This window comes from Podarcis filfolensis (genome assembly GCF_964270895.1).
Source record: "Podarcis filfolensis genome assembly, chromosome: 3".
NCBI lineage: Eukaryota > Metazoa > Chordata > Lepidosauria > Squamata > Lacertidae > Podarcis > Podarcis filfolensis.
This window is the reverse complement of record NC_139606.1, coordinates 104,602,400-104,622,153: the sequence shown is the minus strand read 5'-3', so window position 1 is coordinate 104,622,153 and position 19,754 is coordinate 104,602,400. Positions and strand designations below refer to the sequence as shown.

General features: G+C 46.6%; 1 protein-coding gene across 4 annotated transcripts in view; it reads left to right on the top strand.

Annotated features, from left to right (window-relative positions):
• The first annotated feature begins 4 nt into the window (after positions 1-4).
• MERTK (MER proto-oncogene, tyrosine kinase) overlaps positions 5-19,754 on the top strand; it is a 52,417-nt gene continuing 32,667 nt past the window's right edge. For 3 of the 4 annotated variants that reach the window (XM_083605005.1, XM_083605003.1, XM_083605004.1), the window contains exons 1-6: positions 121-221; positions 6,337-6,784; positions 8,334-8,434; positions 10,240-10,413; positions 13,642-13,728; positions 18,083-18,198. In XM_083605005.1, coding sequence (XP_083461131.1) covers positions 170-221; positions 6,337-6,784; positions 8,334-8,434; positions 10,240-10,413; positions 13,642-13,728; positions 18,083-18,198 — 978 coding nt within the window. In that variant the 5' untranslated portion in view covers positions 121-169. Of the gene's footprint in view, positions 222-6,336; positions 6,785-8,333; positions 8,435-10,239; positions 10,414-13,641; positions 13,729-18,082; positions 18,199-19,754 lie in introns of all 4 variants that reach the window. The other variant, XM_083605002.1, reaches the window with a different exon arrangement.

The following is a 19,754-nucleotide window of genomic DNA, read 5'->3' as shown; positions in this document are numbered from 1 at the left end:
AGAGGGCAATTTTCTGCGGCGGCGGCGGCGGCGTCTGTGCGCCCCGGGGGGACTCTTCGCCCGGCGGCTCCGGAGGGAAACCCGGCTTTGGGGCTGCCGCGGAAGCGGGGCCAGGGGGGACCCGGCGGTGCCCAGATCGGACGCTTGCCAAGCCCGCTTCCAAGTCGCCATGGGAGGCTTTTGGGGGCTGCTGCTGGTGGCATCGGCCTTTTGCGCAAAAGGTAAGGCGCCTCTTTCTCCTCCCGCGTTTGGTTACGCGTCCGAAGTGCTGGAACAGGAGTTGGTTGGATGTCGGAAAAGTGTTGCTGGGGGGCGGGGGCGGGCAGGGTTACCCCGTCTTCCAACTCTTCTTTTTGGAGGGTGTCTCATTCCCTCGCATTTGGTGGGCTCCAGAAAGGCGCTGGGACTCGGGGTGGGGGGGATGTCATCCCTCCACCCTCCTGCGCTCTGCGCGAAAAGGGAGTTTGCAAAAGTTGGGGAGGGGAGAGAGGATTACTTTTGTCCTCGCTTTTAATCCGAGCACAGCTCGGGCTTGGCACCTGCCTGTGAATGAAGAGAGAAAGAAAGAAAGAGAGAGAGGGAGAGATCTCTTGAGGGGGATCAGAGATCGATTGCCTCCATCTCTTCTTATACATCCCTAGGAACAGAGTTTTCTCGAGTAGAGAGCCCTTAACTTCCAGGCAAGGTTTTAAAAAGGGTGGTATTCAGGCGAAGGTTTTACTCGTTGGAATGAACAAACCCGATTAAGGCAGTCCATTGCTTTCGGTAGGTCTGAGTACCACCCCCAACTTTCCATAAATTAAGCCCACAAAACACACACACTCTCTCCCTGCTCTGGCCACAGTTTCCATTGCATATGTGGGAGCAGTGCATGGCCATTGGTTCCTTTTGAACAGTCATTAGGAATACAATGAATTCCTAAATTTAGTGTGCAAATGTATACAGAGATAAACAGTGTGTAGCTGCTATGGATAACTGACCCGGTGGGGTGTGCGGCTGCTTTTGGGAGCACAGTGGGATGAAGAAAGCTGTTGGGCATCTCTCTCTCTTCCTGCCTGGCACTTGTGTTCCATCCCATTGATTTTGCCCGGAATCCCCTGCTGATGTTTGCTCCAGCCATGGATCACATCTTCACCCCCCTGGCAGAGGAAGGGTGGAGCCAAGCAAGCAGAGGGGAACTTACTTTTATTTATTTGTTCATCTCAGGCATTTATGTTCCTGCTTAATTGTTTACGTTTCTAAGCGGCGTACGCATGAACAATCCACAGAAAATGGGACAATAAAACAAAATTGTCGCAAAACCAAGGGAGTTGCTGTGGACAGAAATAGCCGTAGATTACTATTCTTGCAAGTGGATTGCATGCATGCCTTTTCAACCTGCCTTAAAGGGCTGCATTGCACAATGTGCTTCTAATCAAGTGATACGGTCAGTGGTTACAGTATAGCTCAGCTGTGAAACTCGTTGGGTGGTCTGCCTCTCACCTTCACTTACCCTCACAAGATTTTTGTGAGCTTTGTTTAAAAAAAAAGGGGGGGGGAGATTCTCATCTGAGTTCCTTGGAGGCCCCAGACAGGGCACATGAAGTAACATATACATACTGCAGCGGGATGTGTGCACCAAATAAACTCACACCTTAACAAGGCATGTACTGTATGTTACAAGTTGCACATGCAAAAGAACTGAAATTATATAGTGCTCCACGGCAGGTCTGCATATGATAGGAAATGCATGCCACATAGAGCAAATCCACACCGTATATTAAAGCGCATTCAGTGCCCATGACCTCCCCCAAAGGATCCCTGGAACTGTCATTTGCTAAGAGTGCTAGGAAGTGTAGCTCTGTGAGGTGTGAACTACTGTTCCCAGTATTCTTTGTCCAGGGAAATTGTATTCGACTCCTAACATAACATTCAGTGTGGTTTTTTCCCTTACTATGGTGAAGTCATAGCACCAGCATTGTGTCCTTTCCTGGCACCTGGCGTGCACATGTGTGCACACATGTACAGTGATACCTCAGGTTACAGAAGCTTCAGGTTACAGACTCTGCTAACCCAGAAATAGTACTTTGGGGAAAGAACTTTACCTCAGGATGAGAACAGAAATTGTGCGATGGCAGCGGGAGGCCCCATTAGCTAAAGTGGTACCTCAGGTTAAGAACAGTTTCAGGTTAAGAACGGACCTCCGGAATGAATTAAGTTCTTAACTTGAGGTACCACTGTAGAGTGGTACCTTGGGTTACATACACTTCAGGTTACATACGCTTCAGGTTACAGACTCCGCTAACTCAGAAATAGTACCTTGGGTTAAGAACTTTACCTCAGGATGAGAATAGAAATTGCGCGCCAGCAGTGTGGCGGCAGTGGGAGACCCCATTAGCTAAAGTGGTACCTCAGGTTAAAAACAGTTTCAGGTTAAGAACGGACCTCTGGAACGAATTAAGTTCTTAACTCGAGGTACCACTGTACTAGGTGGGACCAGGGGCTGGGCATGGAGGGTAAACAAAACCCAACACGCCCAGCCCAACCCTTACCCCCGCTGGGCAGGTGTGGGGCAAGGAGGATTCACAGGGCTACACGTCCGGCCTGCCCATTGCAGGGGAAAACCCGACCAGTTGACATAGCCCTTGGTGGGCGCATCCCCCCAGCACCAGCTGGGCAGCCATTCAGCAAGGGGCTGGGGCCATGGCGGGAAGGCCAGGCCGGGCTCTGGGGCCCAGAGACCCCCAGCAGCAGGCAGGTTAGAGATCCCTGCATGGGGTGCCTGGTTCGTGTCCTCTCAAAATCACGTTCTCGGGGCTACAGCCCCTGGCTCTCCCCACTATACACCCCTGACTTATGGCATAGATGCAACCTTGCCTATAACAGCAGTGAAACGGAAGTAAAACTTGGATTTTTACATGCACCCCGTAATGTTTGTTCCGCATTGGTGAAGAGTCAGTCCTTTAGTGGGCAGAGCTTAAACTTTGGAACTCCCTGCCTTTTGGCATTAGGCAGAAGTCATCACTACGTTGTTTTGAAAGCTTCCTGAAAAACCAACCAGCACATATATTTCCATTACCTATACAGTGGTACCTCTGGTTGCGAATGGGATCCGTTCCGGAGTCCCTTTCGCAACACGAGCAGACCGCAACCCGCGTCTGCACGTGCGCAGGTCGCGATTCACCACACCTGCACATGATGTCATTTTGCGCGTCTGCGCAAGAGGTGAAACCCAGAAGTAACCCTTTCTGGTACTTCCAGGTCACTGCGGGACACAACCTGAAATCGCGCAACCTGAAGCAAACACAATACGAGGTATGACTGTATTTGTTTTTTAAAGTTTTACTGCTTTTATAGGTGTAATTTTCACAAGTGAAAAGGGATTGGTTTCTGAGAATTGTCGTTCTGTGGAGAGAATAGGGTCCTCTCAGAAACCCTTGACAAACTACAGCTCCCAGGATTCTTTGGGGGAAGCCACGGCGGTTTAAGGGGGACGCGGGTGACGCTGTGGGTAAAACCTCAGCGCCTAGGACTTGCCGATCGTCAGGTCGGTGGTTCGAATCCCTGCGGCGGGGTGTGCTCCCGTCGTTCGGTCCCAGCGCCTGCCAACCTAGCAGTTCGAAAGCACCCCCGGGTGCAAGTAGATAAATAGGGACCGCTTACTAGCGGGAAGGTAAACGGCATTTCCGTGTGCTGCGCTGGCTCGCCAGATGCAGCTTGTCACGCTGGCCACGTGACCCGGAAGTGTCTTCGGACAGCGCTGGCCCCCGGCCTCTTAAGCGAGATGGGCGCACAACCCCAGAGTTGGACACGACTGGCCCGTACGGGCAGGGGTACCTTTACCTTTTTTACCTTTACGGTGGTTTAAAATGGTACGATACTGCTTTAAAGGCATAGTGCAGATGGGGAAAGAGACTTGCTTGGCTTGTACTTGCTTGACTGGTTTTTGTTTTTCACAGAAACGTGGTTCACACATTATGGGACCGTGGGTGTCTTTTGCCCTTCAACAGCGGGGGCTGCAAATCCTTGAGTAGCCATGAGCAATTGGGACCAATGTTCACAATTCTTCACAGGCAAAGTTCAAGCAAAAAGTCTAGTTAATTATTAAGCATATTGAGGCATGCTGCATTTAAGTTTTTGCTGAACAGCACTTACTCATTTGCTGCTCATGCACACAGCACAAATCCCTTCTGTTTTCTTTCTGTAGAATGTATGGCAACAATTCCCAGAGCTACAATTAAGAGAATAGTTTTAACTATCAATCCCTCTTCTGAGGGAACTCTACAAACTGTAGCTCTGTGAGGATACCAGTACCCTCTTGCAGTGGCGTAGCGTGGGTTGTCAGCACCCGGGGCAAGGCAAGTAATTTGCGCCCCCTAAACCCGTGGATTTGCGCCCCCTAACCCGTGGATTTGCCCTAACCCCAGATGTTGCGCCCGGTGCGGCCGGCCCCCCCTGCACCCCCCACGCTACGCCACTGCCCTCTTGGCACTTTTAACAAACTATAGTTCCCATGATTTTGGGGGGAAGCCATGGCTGTTGCTATGATACTGTTTAAAATGTACAGGGCAGGTGGGCCTAGCACAGCTAGCCCTCTGGGTCAGTGGAGTGAAATCCTATGAGGAAAAGTTGACGTTGTTGGATCTGTGTAACCCAGAGAAGCAGGACAGCTGAGAAGGAGCATGATAGCAGCCCTCTTCAAATCCCCAGAGGGCTGCCACATAAAAAAGGGCAAAGACTGGTACAGTGGCACCTCGGGTTACATATGCTTCAGGTTACAGACTCCGCTAACCCAGAAATAGTACCTCGGGTTAAGAACTTTGCTTCAGGATGAGAACAGAAATTGTCCTCCGGTGGCACGGCAGCAGCGGGAGGCCCCATTAGCTAAAGTGGTGCTTCAGGTTAAGAACAGTTTCAGGTTAAGAACGGACCTCCGGAACGAATTACGTACTTAACCCGAGGTACCACTGTACTCCTCTCCCCCAGAGGGACAAATGGACTTCAGTTACAGGACAATATATTTTGGCTGAACTCAGTGTTAGAAACTCAGGTACCAAATGGCTCCTTAAACCAGGGCTACCGTCACCAAAACAGAACGCCTAATAAAAATGAATATACTCCCAAAGATGCTATTCCTATTTCAGACACCACCTATAGTTAATGATATTCAAAATTCTAAGGAATGGCAGAAAGATCTATCTTAAGTTTATTTGGCAGGGAAGAAAACCCAGGATGAAACATAAAATTATAATTGACACCAAAGAGAGAGGTGGTTTTGCCCTTCCTGACTTACAATGATACTTTGACGCATCATGTTCATGCTGGTTGAAAGAATGGATCTTACTAAAGAACAGCCGCCTGTTAGACCTGGAAGGGCATGATCTAAAATTTGGACGGCATGCGTGCCTGTGGTACAGGAAGGCTAGGATACATAAGAGGTTTTCAAACCACGTAATCAGGAAAAATCTCTTTAGGGTATGGGGGAAATATAAAAACCTATTAGAAAGGAAAACACTGATGTGGCTGTCACCAACAGAAGCCCTGGCAAGGGGGAAAAAATAACATACAGACAGACTGGAGTACATATAGAGACCTGCTAATTGTCACTGGGGACGATTACAAATTGAAAGAGTATGGAGAGATAAAAGATCATGTGACAGATTGGTTATGTTATCAACAGTTGAGTGCGATATTTGTTGTTGTTTAGTCGTTTAATCGTGTCCGACTCTTTGTGACCCCCTGGACCAGAGCACGCCAGGCACTCCTGTCTTCCACTGCCTCCCGCAGTTTGGCAAACTCATGCTGGTAGCTTTGAGAACACTGTCCAGCCATCTCGTCCTCTGTTGTCCCCTTCTCCTTGTGCCCTCCATCTTTCCCAACATCAGAGTCTTTTCCAGGGAGTCTTCTCTTCTCATGAGGTGGCCAACGTATTGGAGCCTCAGCTTCACGACCTGTCCTTCCAGTGGGCACTCAGGGCTGATTTCCTTAAGAATAGTGCAATATTTAAGCTTGATTAAAAAATACGGATTTGCGGAAAAGAATTTGCAGGTTGAAAAGGCGCTATTAGGATCCAGGGTCAAGATATTATCTAAAATGTATAACTTATTACTTGAGTGGGATACATGGAGGCAGGCTGTGTTTGGGAGAGGGCAGTGCTCCATTTGCCCCAATGGCCCAGCCTTCACTGAGGTCCCTTCCAAATCTGTGATTCTTTGCAAAGTCGCCTCCCCTGTCAACACCCTCAAACCATCTGATAATCTGTATTCCATCGCCCAGTGTAGACAAAGGCAAGATGCTGTAGGTAAGGGGGAATGTTGGAACAAAAAACTTGACCAAACCGTGTGTCTTAATTTGCAGGTCCTGTTGAAGCGAAACAAGAAGCGAAGAGATTCAACTCGTTGGCACCCGTAAAATCACACTCACCTTTAAAGGACTCGAACGGCGCACACCGATTTCCCCGCTCCTTGGAGGTCAGGATAAACAGCACTCCCACAATCTATGCACCGACACGTCCCGTAGACTCCAATACTGTGAAAACGAATAAGCTCACATCTACGGAAGGCAAATCTGCTCACCCTCTTGGGTCGTTTAAGTTCAACCCTACCGTAGGAAGTATCGTGGTTGCTGAGCACATGGACATAAAGTTTAATTGCTCTATCAGTGTTCCTAAATGGCTAATCAACCACGACTCGGTGCTCATTTCCTTGTGGAAGAATGGGAAGGAGCTTGTTGGTGCTGATAGGATAGCCAGCCAGTATTTTCAGTTTGATGACAATGAAGTAACCACCATGATATCTACTTTCAAGTAAGTAACCTCTGTGCAGTTCAAAAGTCCGGTCAGCAGCTGCTTAATATCTTGAAAATATGGAAAAGCACGAGTTAGAATCATAAAGCCTCAGGAGACTTGGGACATGAGTAGAATGTGTGCTTTTATTTAAAATGCATCTCTGGGTTATTTGTGGGGCATAGGAATCTGTTCATTACAGTGGTACCATGGGTTACATACACTTCAGGTTACATACGCTTCAGGTTACAGACTCTGCTAACCCAGAAATAGTACCTCGGGTTAAGAACTTTGCTTCAGGATGAGAACAGAAATCGTGCTCTGGCGGCGTGGCAGCAGCAGGAGGCCCCATTAGCTAAAGTGGTGCTTCAGGCTAAGAACAGTTTCAGGTTAAGAACGTTCCTCCAGAACGAATTAAATACTTAACCCGAGGTACCACTTTATTTTTTTCCAAAATATAGTCCGGCCGGCCACAAGGTCTGAGGGGCAGTGGACCGGCCCCCTGCCGAAAAAGTTTGCTGACCCCTTGTCTACCTGAATTGTAACAAATGCCTCCTTTGATGCAATTTTGGCACTTGCTGAAAACTCTCTTTTTCCTGCACCTTCACTGGCCACTCTATGGCCCAGTAAGGACACTAAAACCAACAGATTGAACCCACTTAACCTTAACATGGCCTATTAGTTTGTTTGGATGCAAAGGCGGGCTTTTTCACCAGTGTTGTATTTAAGCAGGGACTGCATTCCATGGGATGCTGCATCTTAATTGGCATCCCGCTGGCCTCCGAAGATGCACCTGTTTATGCTGATGTCATTACCATCAATCAATCATTTTATTCGTATACCACCTTTCTAAAGTTAAAACTGTGTTCAAGGCAGTTTATAGCATATTAAAAAATTACATAACTGCAAACATGACAATAGTAGTCTTGAAGAATAAACAAAATATCCAATTGAACCAAACCAACCAAATCGAACAATTTCCACATAAATCATCAGATACAAAATAGAGGTACTACAAAAATTTCACAGCAACAACCCCCCATCGACAACAAAACTCCCTAAACAACAGCCCCATCCAAGATACTTTTCAGCAGCCTCATATTTTGTAGCTGGAGTCACTCCAGGCCTTACCCTTCCAGGCCAGGTGGGAAAAGGCTTGCAAAGGAAGGGAGCAGGTCTTCCAGGACTCACAGCCAAGAGCCTGCTGTTTTTATTGCTGTGCTATTTTATTGCACATTTTAATCATGGGCAGTTATATTTTAATGTTTCAATTGAATCATTTTATTGTGTATTTTAATTATGGTATATTTTAATTATCCCATAATTTAACAATCGTGTGCAATTAACTTTTATGTCTTCTTGGCACTCGGTAGTATTGAATAATAATAATACCATCCACTGGTTTCTTATTAACTTACTAGCCATTCTGTTTTGAATTGCAATTTTATTGTTCTTTTTTGGGGGGTGGGGAGGATACACGGTTTTCTTACTGTGTATGAAAGGTGGAATAGAAATATTTTCTAAATAAAAAAGCACAATTTTAAATCTTTCCCTCACTTCTCCCATGCAGTATACCCAACGTCCTACGCTCTGATAATGGGTCCTACACATGCAAACTGAAAGTCAACAGCGAAGAAATCGTGTCAGATCCTATTTTGGTTCTGTTGGAAGGTATGCTTAGTTTTGAAAGAAAGCACTTGATAATGTAAAACTGTGGATGAATAGCTAGCTTGGGAGATTTTGTATGACAAATATGAGAGTGACTATTCTAAGAGAACTGGAAGAAAAAAATTGACTAAACGCAGAACCAGTCTGGGAAATTGCAGAAAAACCTGGAGGAAGATGCCATTTTCAGGCAATTTCTCCCCATTATCTTCCGGCAAATCCACATGGTGTAGCCTACAAAGGTCAGTAGATCGCCCTGATCCTGTGGAGAAGCTTTTTGAGGAGTAAAGGGATCTGCAAGAGGGAGAAGGGGAGAGAAAAGACCCCTTGTATGAACGGTCTTCCGTTTGCAACCCGCGTTACGTTCAAAAAGGCAAATGCATATACAGTATTTTATCCATCTGCTTCCAGAACAGAGGGCAGGCATCCTTGTTTCAGCTGCACGATCGCCTGGTCAGTATTTCCTCCTGGCTTCTCACTTTCCCTATGCCCAGGTAGTCAGGATCATGCTGCAATCCATACCTGGGAGTGTATTTCCTTCTTGAGTAGAAGTGCACAGAGTTGTGCCGTCAGAGGCAGAACCGTGTTTTCTGGACAGTTCTCTCGTGCTTGTGAACTGTAGTGGGGCTTCCTCGAGGAAACCCTCTCTTTAGACCAGGGATAAGGAATCTGGGACTCTTTCCATGCAGTGGTAAATTTTGAAGTGTTGGGAGCAAATCACAGTGGCTTGCATAGGGGAGTACACAAATTTGGGATGCTCCATTGATCTCAGTGGTGCTTATTTCTGATTCCACGGGGTCGACTTGTCAAATGCTTTAGCAAAAGATACGTCATCAGTTTGCGTTTCTAATTAAAAGCTTTCTTGCAAAAGAAGTGTTACCATTCAAAATGGTAGGGGGCAGGGGGACGCCCATCAAAGAAAAGGAAAGAAGTGTCCACCTCGTACTCTAGCTATCTCTCGCTTGGACTACTGCATTGTGCTCTATGTGGGGCTACCTTTGAAGGTGACCCGGAAACTACAACTAATCCAGAATACGGCAGCTAGACTGGTGACTGGGAGCGGTCGCCGAGACCACATAACACCGGTCTTGAAAGACCTACACTGGCTCCCAGTACGTTTCCAAGCACAATTCAAAGTGTTGGTGCTGACCTTTAAAGCCCTAAACGGCCTCGGTCCTGTATACCTGAAGGAGCGTCTCCACCCCCATCGTTCAGCCCGGAAACTGAGGTCCAGTGCCGAGGGCCTTCTGGTGGTTCCCTCGCTGTGAGAAGCCAAGTTACAGGGAACCAGGCAGAGGGCCTTCCCGGTAGTGGCACCCGCCCTGTGGAATGCCCTCCCACCAGATGTCAAAGAGAAGAACAACTACCAGACTTTTAGAAGACATCTGAAGGCAGCCCTGTTTAGGGAAGCTTTTAATGTTTAATAGGTTATTGTATTTTAGTGTTCTGTTGGAAGCCGCCCAGAGTGGCTGGGGAAACCCAGCCAGATGGGCGGGGTATAAATAATAAATTATTATTATTATTTGTCTCTTTCTCTCCCTTCCTTTATGCTAAAGCCTCATTATCACTTCGATTCACTTGCCAGAGGAGCAAGGAGGGTCTACCAGTTGCCCTTGCTCTCCGGCAGATGACATAATTGCTCTTGCTCTGAAAAAACCCCCAGGATACACACACACACCCAGGTTCCAGATCTGAAGTTTGCCATGATGGGATCATCCCTATTGATCTGTGTCGTTACAGTTTGCTCTTTGGAGTTTGCACTTTGTCTCTTAAGTCTGCCTAACCATTCTTTCTCTCCTGTTGTGTGACAGGACTGCCTTATTTCATTAAGCAGCCCCAGGGGCTGAACGTGACCCGGAACACGCCCTTCAATCTCACCTGCCATGCTGTGGGGCCCCCTGAGCCCATTGCGATTCACTGGCATTGGAACAGCAGCCAAATTACCAAGAAAGCTGACATTTCTCCTTCTGTCTTGGCCGTGCCAGGTGAGCCGAATAGTTTTCGAGACAAGTCCCTTTGATGGGCTCTTGTGTCTTTAGTTGGTATGTTGAAGAAGGAATTTCATCAGGTGTTGCTTGCTGTGCATTAAAGATGCAGGAGCTCTCTGTAACCGGATGCCATCCAAATACTTTGGACCACAGCATCCAGCATCCCTGACTGTGGACCATTTTATCTGGGCTTCTTTGAACTGAAGGTTGGGGGAGGCTGTTCTAGAGAGCTATTGCTGTGGGGAAAGGAGGAGCCCTTGTGGCATTTTTTCCCCTTGAGATAGCCACACAATTTCCTTGGTTTAAGGGATTGTTATAAGGGGTGTGGTCCCTTCAAGTGGCTTATCTGGTTCTTACCAAAGCCTTTGAGAAAATCGTTTCAGTATTGCAGAATGTGGTAGGCATTTCCTTTTTTTTAACCATTTTAAAATAGCTTAGCTAATTTTCTCAGTGAAGTCACTTTCAAGGTTTGAGAACTCGAAGAGAGAAAGAAGATGAACTCCAGTTAACCAGGGATTGCCTTAGATTGCAGTGTTTCTTTTGAGCCTTACTTTCTGCTGACCTGAATGAAATCTCGCCTCGTTCCATGGCCGCACGTCTTGTTTTCTGAAGCGAGCTGCTGCTTATCTTGCTTGGCTTTCAGCCAAAGGCCTTGCAAACTGCATGCTTGGGAAATCTGAGGTTCTTCAGAAATTTATTAGGAGTTGCAGGAAGAAGGTTGGAAACCTCACATCAGTAACAGCTGTTTGGCAGTCGAAGAAACTGCCCTGGCACAATGGTGAGGGCTCTCCATACTGGAGGTATTAAGCAGGGGCTGAGCAGTCATATTTCAGGGGTGTTGTAGCTGCGCGATTCCTCCATTGACCTGAAGGCTGGACTAGATGACAGCAAGGAGCCCAACTCTAGTTTCCTGTGCTTCTGTCAGTCTTGTAAATTAGACTTACCAAAGTTACTAGCCTGCCAAAAGACTAGTCTGTGTTTTCATGCTGGTCACTGAGGAGAACTTTTATCCAACACGGAAGTGCGAGCTGCTAGTCTCTTAGCAGGCTAGTTTAAAAATTGCCTTCTTCCAAGGTGGTGGAGGGATGGGTGGATTAAGAAATGAAATCGATCAGAATTTAAGGCAACGTTAAATTATCTAACTTTGGGTACGTGATTCCAAGTGTGGTATTTTAATCTTCCCATGATTCAGCTGGAATGAGGAGAACCTTCCGCTGAGTTATCCCTGGAGAGATACAGATTTTTGGCAGGGGGAAAAAGTTGCAGACCTTAAAACATCAGGAAAACTCCTGCTGTTTAAACTCTGCAAAGTTTTTCTTCCTTGGTTTTATTTTTTTAAAAAAATAAGTAAAAGAAGGAAGTTGTCTTTTTAAAAATCAGGTCACCCCAGCCATCTACAAATAACTCTGTCCACCCACCAGCCAGACTGTAAAGCACTTCCCACAGGAGGAGAAGCCACAAGGCGAATTCTGCCAAGCCTTGCTGCTTGTTCAGCTCACATCAGTTTCAGCAAGGGCTTGGATGGAATAATGCCCCACTAAAAGGGAGGGCAACGACAGGGCTGGGTGGATCACATTGTGCCTGCGAAGGACAAGTTGTTCTTTTTACAGCCAAGCAACATAAAAAGGGGAGGGGGGAAATCCTCAGTTGTCTCTTCTGCTTTTGGCTTTGTTGCTTCTCAAGAAGTGAATCTTACCTCTACCCAAAGCCAGAGGCTTCCATCTTAGGTGGAACTAGGCTGGCCAGATGGAGGGGAAAGACAAGGCTTCTGTACCTTTAATAGCTGGCTACCTGGTGAACATCCATCTTCTGCACAAAACTACTAAAGGTACAAGAGCCCTGTTCTCTTTTCCATCTGGCCACCCTAGGTAGAGTTTAAAGTAGAACGAATGAATGGAAAAGCAGTGTTTATAATAACAAAAAACTTGTATTGCTCTGCCTACAATACCAAGTGTCTAAAAAACACATATTCGAGAGCAGACTGGAAGAATGTCTGACTATAGTCAACTCCTGAGTAAGTGTGTATAAGATAGCCTTACAATACAATCCTATGCAAGTCTACTGTATACCTGAAGGAGCGTCTCCACCCCCATCGTTCAGCCCGGACACTGAGATCCAGCGCCGCGGGCCTTCTGGCGGTTCCCTCATTGTGGGAAGTGAGGTTACAGGGAACCAGACAGAGGGCCTTCTCGGTTGTGGCGCCTGCCCTGTGGAACGCCCTCCCTTCAGATGTGAAGGAAATAAGTAGCTATCTTATCTTTAAAAGACATCTGAAGGCAGCCCTGTTTGGGAAAGTTTTTAATATTTAATGCTGTATTGTTTTTAACACTCTATTGGAAGCCGCCCAGAGTGGCTGGGGACACTCAGCCAGATGGGCGGGGTATAAATAATAAATTATTATTATTATTATTATTATTATTATTATTATTATTATTACTCAAAAGTAAGTCCCATTGCATTACAGGCAGCTCACGTGGGCAGAGGGGAATCCTCTTTCCTTCTGCTTTCGGAAAACCCAGTCAGCAAGCCCGAGTTTAGGGGTGCAATCCGGAAATGCGAAACCAGTAGCCCTCCAGATGTTATTGACTCCAGCTCCCTTCAGACTTAGCCAGCATGGCCAATTGACAAGGAAGATGGCATTCGTGGTCCCAGTAAGATATGGTAGCCCACAGCCCATCCCCTGCCTGGTGTAACCTCTGCCTTTGTCCTCTCCTAGTCTATAACATCTGGACTCTACCAAGCTGAGGGAGGCTGCTGCTGTAAAAGCAACCGAGCTGGCACGGTTCCTCTCTTATTCACTGACGGTTTGTCAGACATTCTCCATTTCAAGACTTCGTTCTCCGCTTGGCCATATCTACAGCAGACGGCACGGGCAGGTTTTTAAATAGCTCTGTCAAAGTGTTCAACCACTTCTTTGGCAAAGGGAAATAATTTTACGAAAAGAAAAGAAAATGAGCCAGTCTTTCCCACAGAGAATCTCCCTTGCGGTTAGCAAAGTGCCACACTTGAGATGTTTATCCAAATCGTCACAAACAACACCTGGGAGTCGGGTTTCTTTCTGTGGTCTTGTGTTCAAGAAGGAAGCCAAGTTGGAGGAGAAGTGGTTTCAATGGCTTTTTCTTTCTTCCTCTGTCACATTCCCGTCGGCCACCTTGCTGAGATTCTCGTTTTGTTCCGCCTTACTTTGATTTTATGATTTATCGCCTTGTTTTAATTGGGCTGCAGGTCTGAACGAAACTGCCGTTTTCCACTGCGAAGCTCATAACGTGAAGGGTGTGGCTACATCGACGGAAGCCCGAATCAATATAAAAGGTCAGCCATAAGTATGACATGAGATTGATTGTTCCCGCTAAAGCCTTGCTGGTGCACGCCTGCAATTCTTGACTGCTTCCAACTTGCTCAGGTTCAGATATTCTGCGATGAGCACAAGGGAAGTGTTGAGAACCTGCCTGTATATCAGTGGGAAGCTGCGCGGCCAATTTCTGGACAGCATTTGGTTTGCGTGATTTCTCAACAATTGTCGTTAGTGATGAGGTGGAGCCTGAAAGATGATTCAGACTGAAATTTGCAGAAATCTGTCATTATGACCCCCAACATCCAGGTGGAAAATAAGATAAGGCTCTTGCACCTTTCGTAGGAGGCCCAAACACAATTTTAAAATGCCTGCTGGAATAAGTGATTTTTTATTATTGAATAGCATTTCGGCATGCTATCTTCCCTAAGACACATACTTTTTAAAATCTTTGTTGGAAGCCGCCCAGAGTAGGGTACAAATAGTAAATTGTTGTTGTTGTTGTTGTTGTTGTTGTTGTTGTTGTTGTTGTTGTTGTTTTATGCATGCTAATAGACACATATTTGTACACTGCATTTGCTTGGGGAACTGCCACCACAGAATTTGGAAGAGTGACCATTTAGAATAGCTGTGTTTCAGTTTGTGCACTATTTCGGAAAGAGCAATTTAGGGAATTTTGGGTTAAGAGGCAAACAGGTTTGCCCCAAGGATGGTGTCCTGCAGTGATGAAGGCTCCAGGAATCTCCTCCACTGATGGAGTGATTGAGTCTCAGGTCCTCTTGGGTCTTCTACAGTGGAGTCTTCTGAGTCAGAGGGTACCACTGCTACATCCTCAGGGCAAGGAAGCATCAGTCCTGAAGGTTTGACTGATAGCAGGAGTCTGGGGGCTAGTCCTCCATGCCTTTCCTCTTGAGGTTCGGGGTCCTCACCTCCATCACCCAACAGAGAGGAATCCTCGTCCCTGACCCTGCATGTGCTTACAGCCATGTCAAGGTGATGATTCTTGCTGCCTCTGCCCTTGCAATGTTTGGAGAAACCTCTAGGTCAGAGCTTTCCAAACCTTTCATGTTGGTGACACACTTTGCAGACATGCATCATCTCACGACACAGTCATTCGGTTTTACTAGCAAACCGGAGGTTAAACTAACCCCTTTGCAGCCCCAGGAGGAGCGCAGGGAGCGTTTGCACAACACACCTACACACTGCAGCCGACACACTAATGTGTCGCAACACACAGTTTGGAAAGATCTGCTCTAGGTCATATTTAGCTCTCATTGATATCATTGGAAGCATGATGGGGGTCTGTTGATTTGGGATGGGCTTGAATATCATATAGATTGATTTAGATTCATATATTTTATCTGTTATGATTGGCCCCAATTTACTTTGGGCAGAAGTGAATCCTCTTGTCCCTGATTGACACACAGTGTAGGGGACTAAGATCCTGGGATAGATGCTCAAGTTTGTTAAGGTATTCCATTCAGCAGCAGCCTAATGTAAAAATAAAAATCCCCTTTCCTTTCCTTTCCTTTCCGTTGTTTGCTCTCCAGGGATCTTCCTAGATTTAGGACTCAGAAAGAACACAGTTTACTTCTAAATAAGGCAAATTGTTATTTTGGGTCCTGAACAGAGATCATACTTAGCTCTGCTTTGCTATGTCTCTTGCAATGTGTTCCAAAAATAGTTCATAATTCTGTAATTCCTCAAATGGTCAACTAATAGTTATTCCATTATTTCTTTCCAACCAGTTCCACCTGCCATAAAACAGATTTTGAAATTGTGTGATTTTTTTCCCTATGGGACCCGAGGCACAGATCCTTATGGATTCTCATCATTTTTACAAGAGATTCTCTCAAACCCACAATCATAGGTTGATTGTTCTGTGGTTGGTTGTTTTTGTTGTCATCCTATTTAAAACCATAAAGATCTGTAAGTTGGATCAGTGGTTTTGTGCTACTGTCAAGCACCAGATCTTTGATTTTTTTAATTGCACTGTCTACTGATGTAAACATTAATTTGATGCTGGCTTTTTAGGGATGGGGAACCTTGAGCAGAATCACACAAATCTGTATTTATCCTAATGGATCTGACTTTCACCCAGATTTAACAGGAAAAGCAAGCAATATGTCTGTGTATGCACACATTCTCTCTCTCTCTCTCTCTCTCTCTCTCTCTCTCTCTCTCTCTCTCTCTCTCTGGCTCTCTTTTTTCCCCCCTGTCAGAGTAGCGGTGACTCAGGGGAAGGGGGAGAGAAGCAATTGGGGTGGGGGGTTGTTGCCCAAAACACTCTCTCAAGACTCCAAATGTGTTCAAGGTTGGTGATCCCTGAATAAACTGGCTGCCAAGCCTTTTTTTTTAAAACACACTCTTGTTTGCTCGAGACGGATTGGCTTTTGGCTTGGATAACACTGTTTCTATTATTTTTCTAAAATTACTTGCGTTTCTAACCTTGCTCTGGGAGCTAACAGCAACTTAAAAATAAAACTATATAACTCAAAATTCATTAAAACCAGACTGTGACAATGTGTAGATGTATAGTCAGGAGCAATGTGTGTTTGTGGGAGCAGATGTTCCTGCACTGTCCCTTCAGCGCCTTGTCTGGAACACTCATACAGAAGAGACCTTCAGACACTTATTTAAAGTCCTTTATGGGATCTTTCCCCTCCATAGCAGAAGAGCAACACTTAAGGTGAAAACCAGAGTCCCAGGTAGTGGTCAGGATGCTGCAGAGCTCAGACTTAACCCTGTGACTGTAGTGTCATCTTCACCCATTTTTCTTAACGGTGCTTTGAAGCTGCAAAATCAGACATGGGGAACCAGATTTATCGGACCATACCAGCCCTCTACCTTGCAGAAATCCACTATGTTGAATACCGCAGACTTCTTACAGCGGCTAGATTAAATGTCCTTGACTCTGCGATATTGTGGGGAAGGTACAGGGGAGTACCATACGCCCAGAGAACCTGTCATTGTGCCATGGGTGTGGTTGAGTCCACCGAACACATTCTCTTGACTTGCCCTTCTTATGCAGAGCTTAGACAAAATTTTATAGACCCACACCTATGTCAATTTAGCTTCCTACCCGGAGAAAACCAGGTTTTATACTTGCTGAATAATGTCACTAGAGTTATACCTTTCTTGGTGGCCAAATTTCTTTTTTTTAGCTTTTAAACGTCGCAAGACTATAATTGATTGTATTGATATGTTTAGCCCATTTTAGTGTTGGCTAAGTTTTAAAATCTTCCTGGATGTTTTAACTGTGTATTGACAAATGTACTTTTTCTGACTGACGGTCGAATAAAAGGTTGATGATGGTGACATGGGGAACCAGTTGTGGCTGGACTAAAACTCATTATCCCTGATCTTTAGCCATGCTGGCTGACACGGGTGGGCACTGAGGTCCACCCTCTGGAGGGCCACAGCTTTCTCATACCTGAGCTAGAGCGTTGCGCTTAGGCTCAGGAGACCTGGGTTCAAATCCCTGCAGGCATAAGCACTGAAGAAGATCCCTGCAGGATCAGGCCACTGACCTATCTAGTCCAGCATCTTGTTCTCACAGTAACCTGAATGCAATAGCACTCTCCTTTCTGCAACGGTTGTGAGTAAAAAAGTGTGGGGTGTGTGCTTGGCAGGCCGGGATTGCGGGGGGGGGGGGGATCACGTAAACTTACCCTGAGAGTTTTGGAAGAAGGGAGAGGAACAAATACAAACACAAAATAATATTATACTGAAGGAGCGTCTCCATCCCCATCGTTCTGCCCGGACACTGAGGTCCAGCGCAGAGGGCCTTCTGGCGGTTCCCTCACTGTGAGATGCCAAGTTACAGGGAACCAGGCAGAGGGCCTTTTCAGTAGTGGCACCCGCCCTGTGGAACGCCCTCCCACCAGATGTCAAAGAGAAAAACAACTACCAGACTTTTAGAAGACATCTGAAGGCAGCCCTGTTCAGGGAATCTTTTAATGTTTAACAGACCACTGTATTTTAATACTTTGTTGGAAGCCACCCAGAGTGGCAGGGGAAACCCAGCCAGATGGGCGGGGTATAAATAATAAATTATTATTATTTTATTATTATTACTAAATGTCTTTTTGGGCTGCCATCCTAAGCACACTCCCAGACTCTTAAACCCCACGGAATACAGTGGAATTTGATTTTGAGTAAACCGGCATATAGGATAGCGGGCACTGTCTGGTCATAATTTGGCAAGTGGATGGCTTGGCCGTTTTTATTTCTGCCCCCTCCCCAAAGCTTAAAATGGAGCAATTCTGATGGTTTTGCATGGTGTCCAGAAGGCCTGGCAATGGTGTGTGTGTGTGTTGTGCTGGCTGCCATATTCAAGCACTATTGCTGAAGATCTTGCTCTTTCTAATGCAGGAATCCCTTCCCCTCCTCTTGAGGTGCAAGTGAGGAGCAGAACAGCTCACACGATAGCAGTGTCCTGGATCTCAGGCTTTGATGGCTATTCGCCTTTGAGCCGCTGCAGAGTTCAGGTATGCCTTTATGCGTTGTTCAGCATTTGTGTGGTTGCTTTTACCTGATGTTTCATATGGTACTTCCAGTGCCATCATATATACAAATCTCATCAGAAGTAAGTCCTGCTGAGGCTTTCTCCCAAGCAAGTGAGCATAAGGTTGCAGTCATTGGTACCGTATTTTTCGCTCTATAGGATGCACTTTTCCCCCTCCAAAAATGAAGGGGAAATGTGTGTGCGTCCTATGGAGCGAATGCAGGCTTTCGCTGAAGCCTGGAGAGCGAGAGGGGTCGGTGCGCAGCACCAACTCCCACTGCGCTCCCCGGGCTTCAGGCAGCTATCCGCAAACCTTTGGAACACTCCCCCAGCCCGCAAGCTCCGGGAGCGGCGGCAAGGCTGCGCAACCTTGCCTCCTCTCCCGGACCTGTTCTGGGGGCTGGGGTCGGGGGAAGCTCGGGCTTCCCCTGTCCCAGCCCCGCGGCTAAAAATGAAGCCGCGCGCAGCCTCTCCTGCAGAATATGGGGGGATGTGGCAATTCTTCTGGGTGCATTGCTGCAAATCAGGATTTCCCTGCGTGTCTTAGTTTGCCTTCCTGCAAAGGGAAGCTTGAAAACAGAACTAGTGTTATGCAGAAGGGAAATATATCTAGACCCTGCAATGGTCACCAACCATTTGGACCTTGATGTGGTTTGTTCTTTCGGCCTGTTCTTCGTGTTCATCTTTTGGCTGGACAGGAAATGATACTTTGCATTTTTTAGCATTAAGTACAATTTTTACTGTTTGGGTTATTTTATTGTAATTTTTTTTTTGTAAGTCACTTTGGGGCTCTTTTTAAAGCAATGAATAAAATTGAAAATAAAGAATCAGCTGCTTCTCCTCTGTTAACCTGGGTTCCTGGAAGCCAGGCTTGGCTAAAGGAAGAGAAAGCAAAGGGTGGATGGAAAGAAAAAGAGAGAGTCGCCTTCCTCATTGCTCGGAGTAATATGCGCAACTGGCATTTTCAGTTCTTCTTAAAGAGAATTCTGGGTGGCACATGTAGGAGGAACTCCGATCAGAGTTCATAAGTGAGTCATCTGAGCTACCGAGGTCCAAGTGACTGTTGTCAATTTTATGAGTTCAGGGTACAAAAGCCTGGCGTCAACTCCTTCAGTGTCTGCCTGCAAGAAATTAAACAGCAAGCATCTGGTGGTGACTGGCTCAGTCATGCAGGTGAAACGGCAACACATCTCCCTTTGAGTTCATTGATTTACCGTATTTTTCGCTCCATAGGGCGCACCGGACCATAGGGCGCACCTAGTTTTTAGGGGGGGAAATAAAGGGGGGAATTTATTTTCCCCCCCAGCCCCAAAGAGCAAAGAAGCCAAGACAGCGAGTGGGATCCATCCCGCTGGCTGTCTTGGCTTCCTCTTTAGCCACGCGCAACCTCTCCAGCCGGGAGAGGCTGCGCTCGGCTTTGGCAGCGTGGGATGGATCCCGCTAGCTGTCTTGGCTTTGTTTTTAGCCGCGGGGCTGGGGCAGGGAAAGCCTGAGCTTCCCCCGACCCCAGCCCCCAGAGCGGGTCCGGGAGCGGGGGCG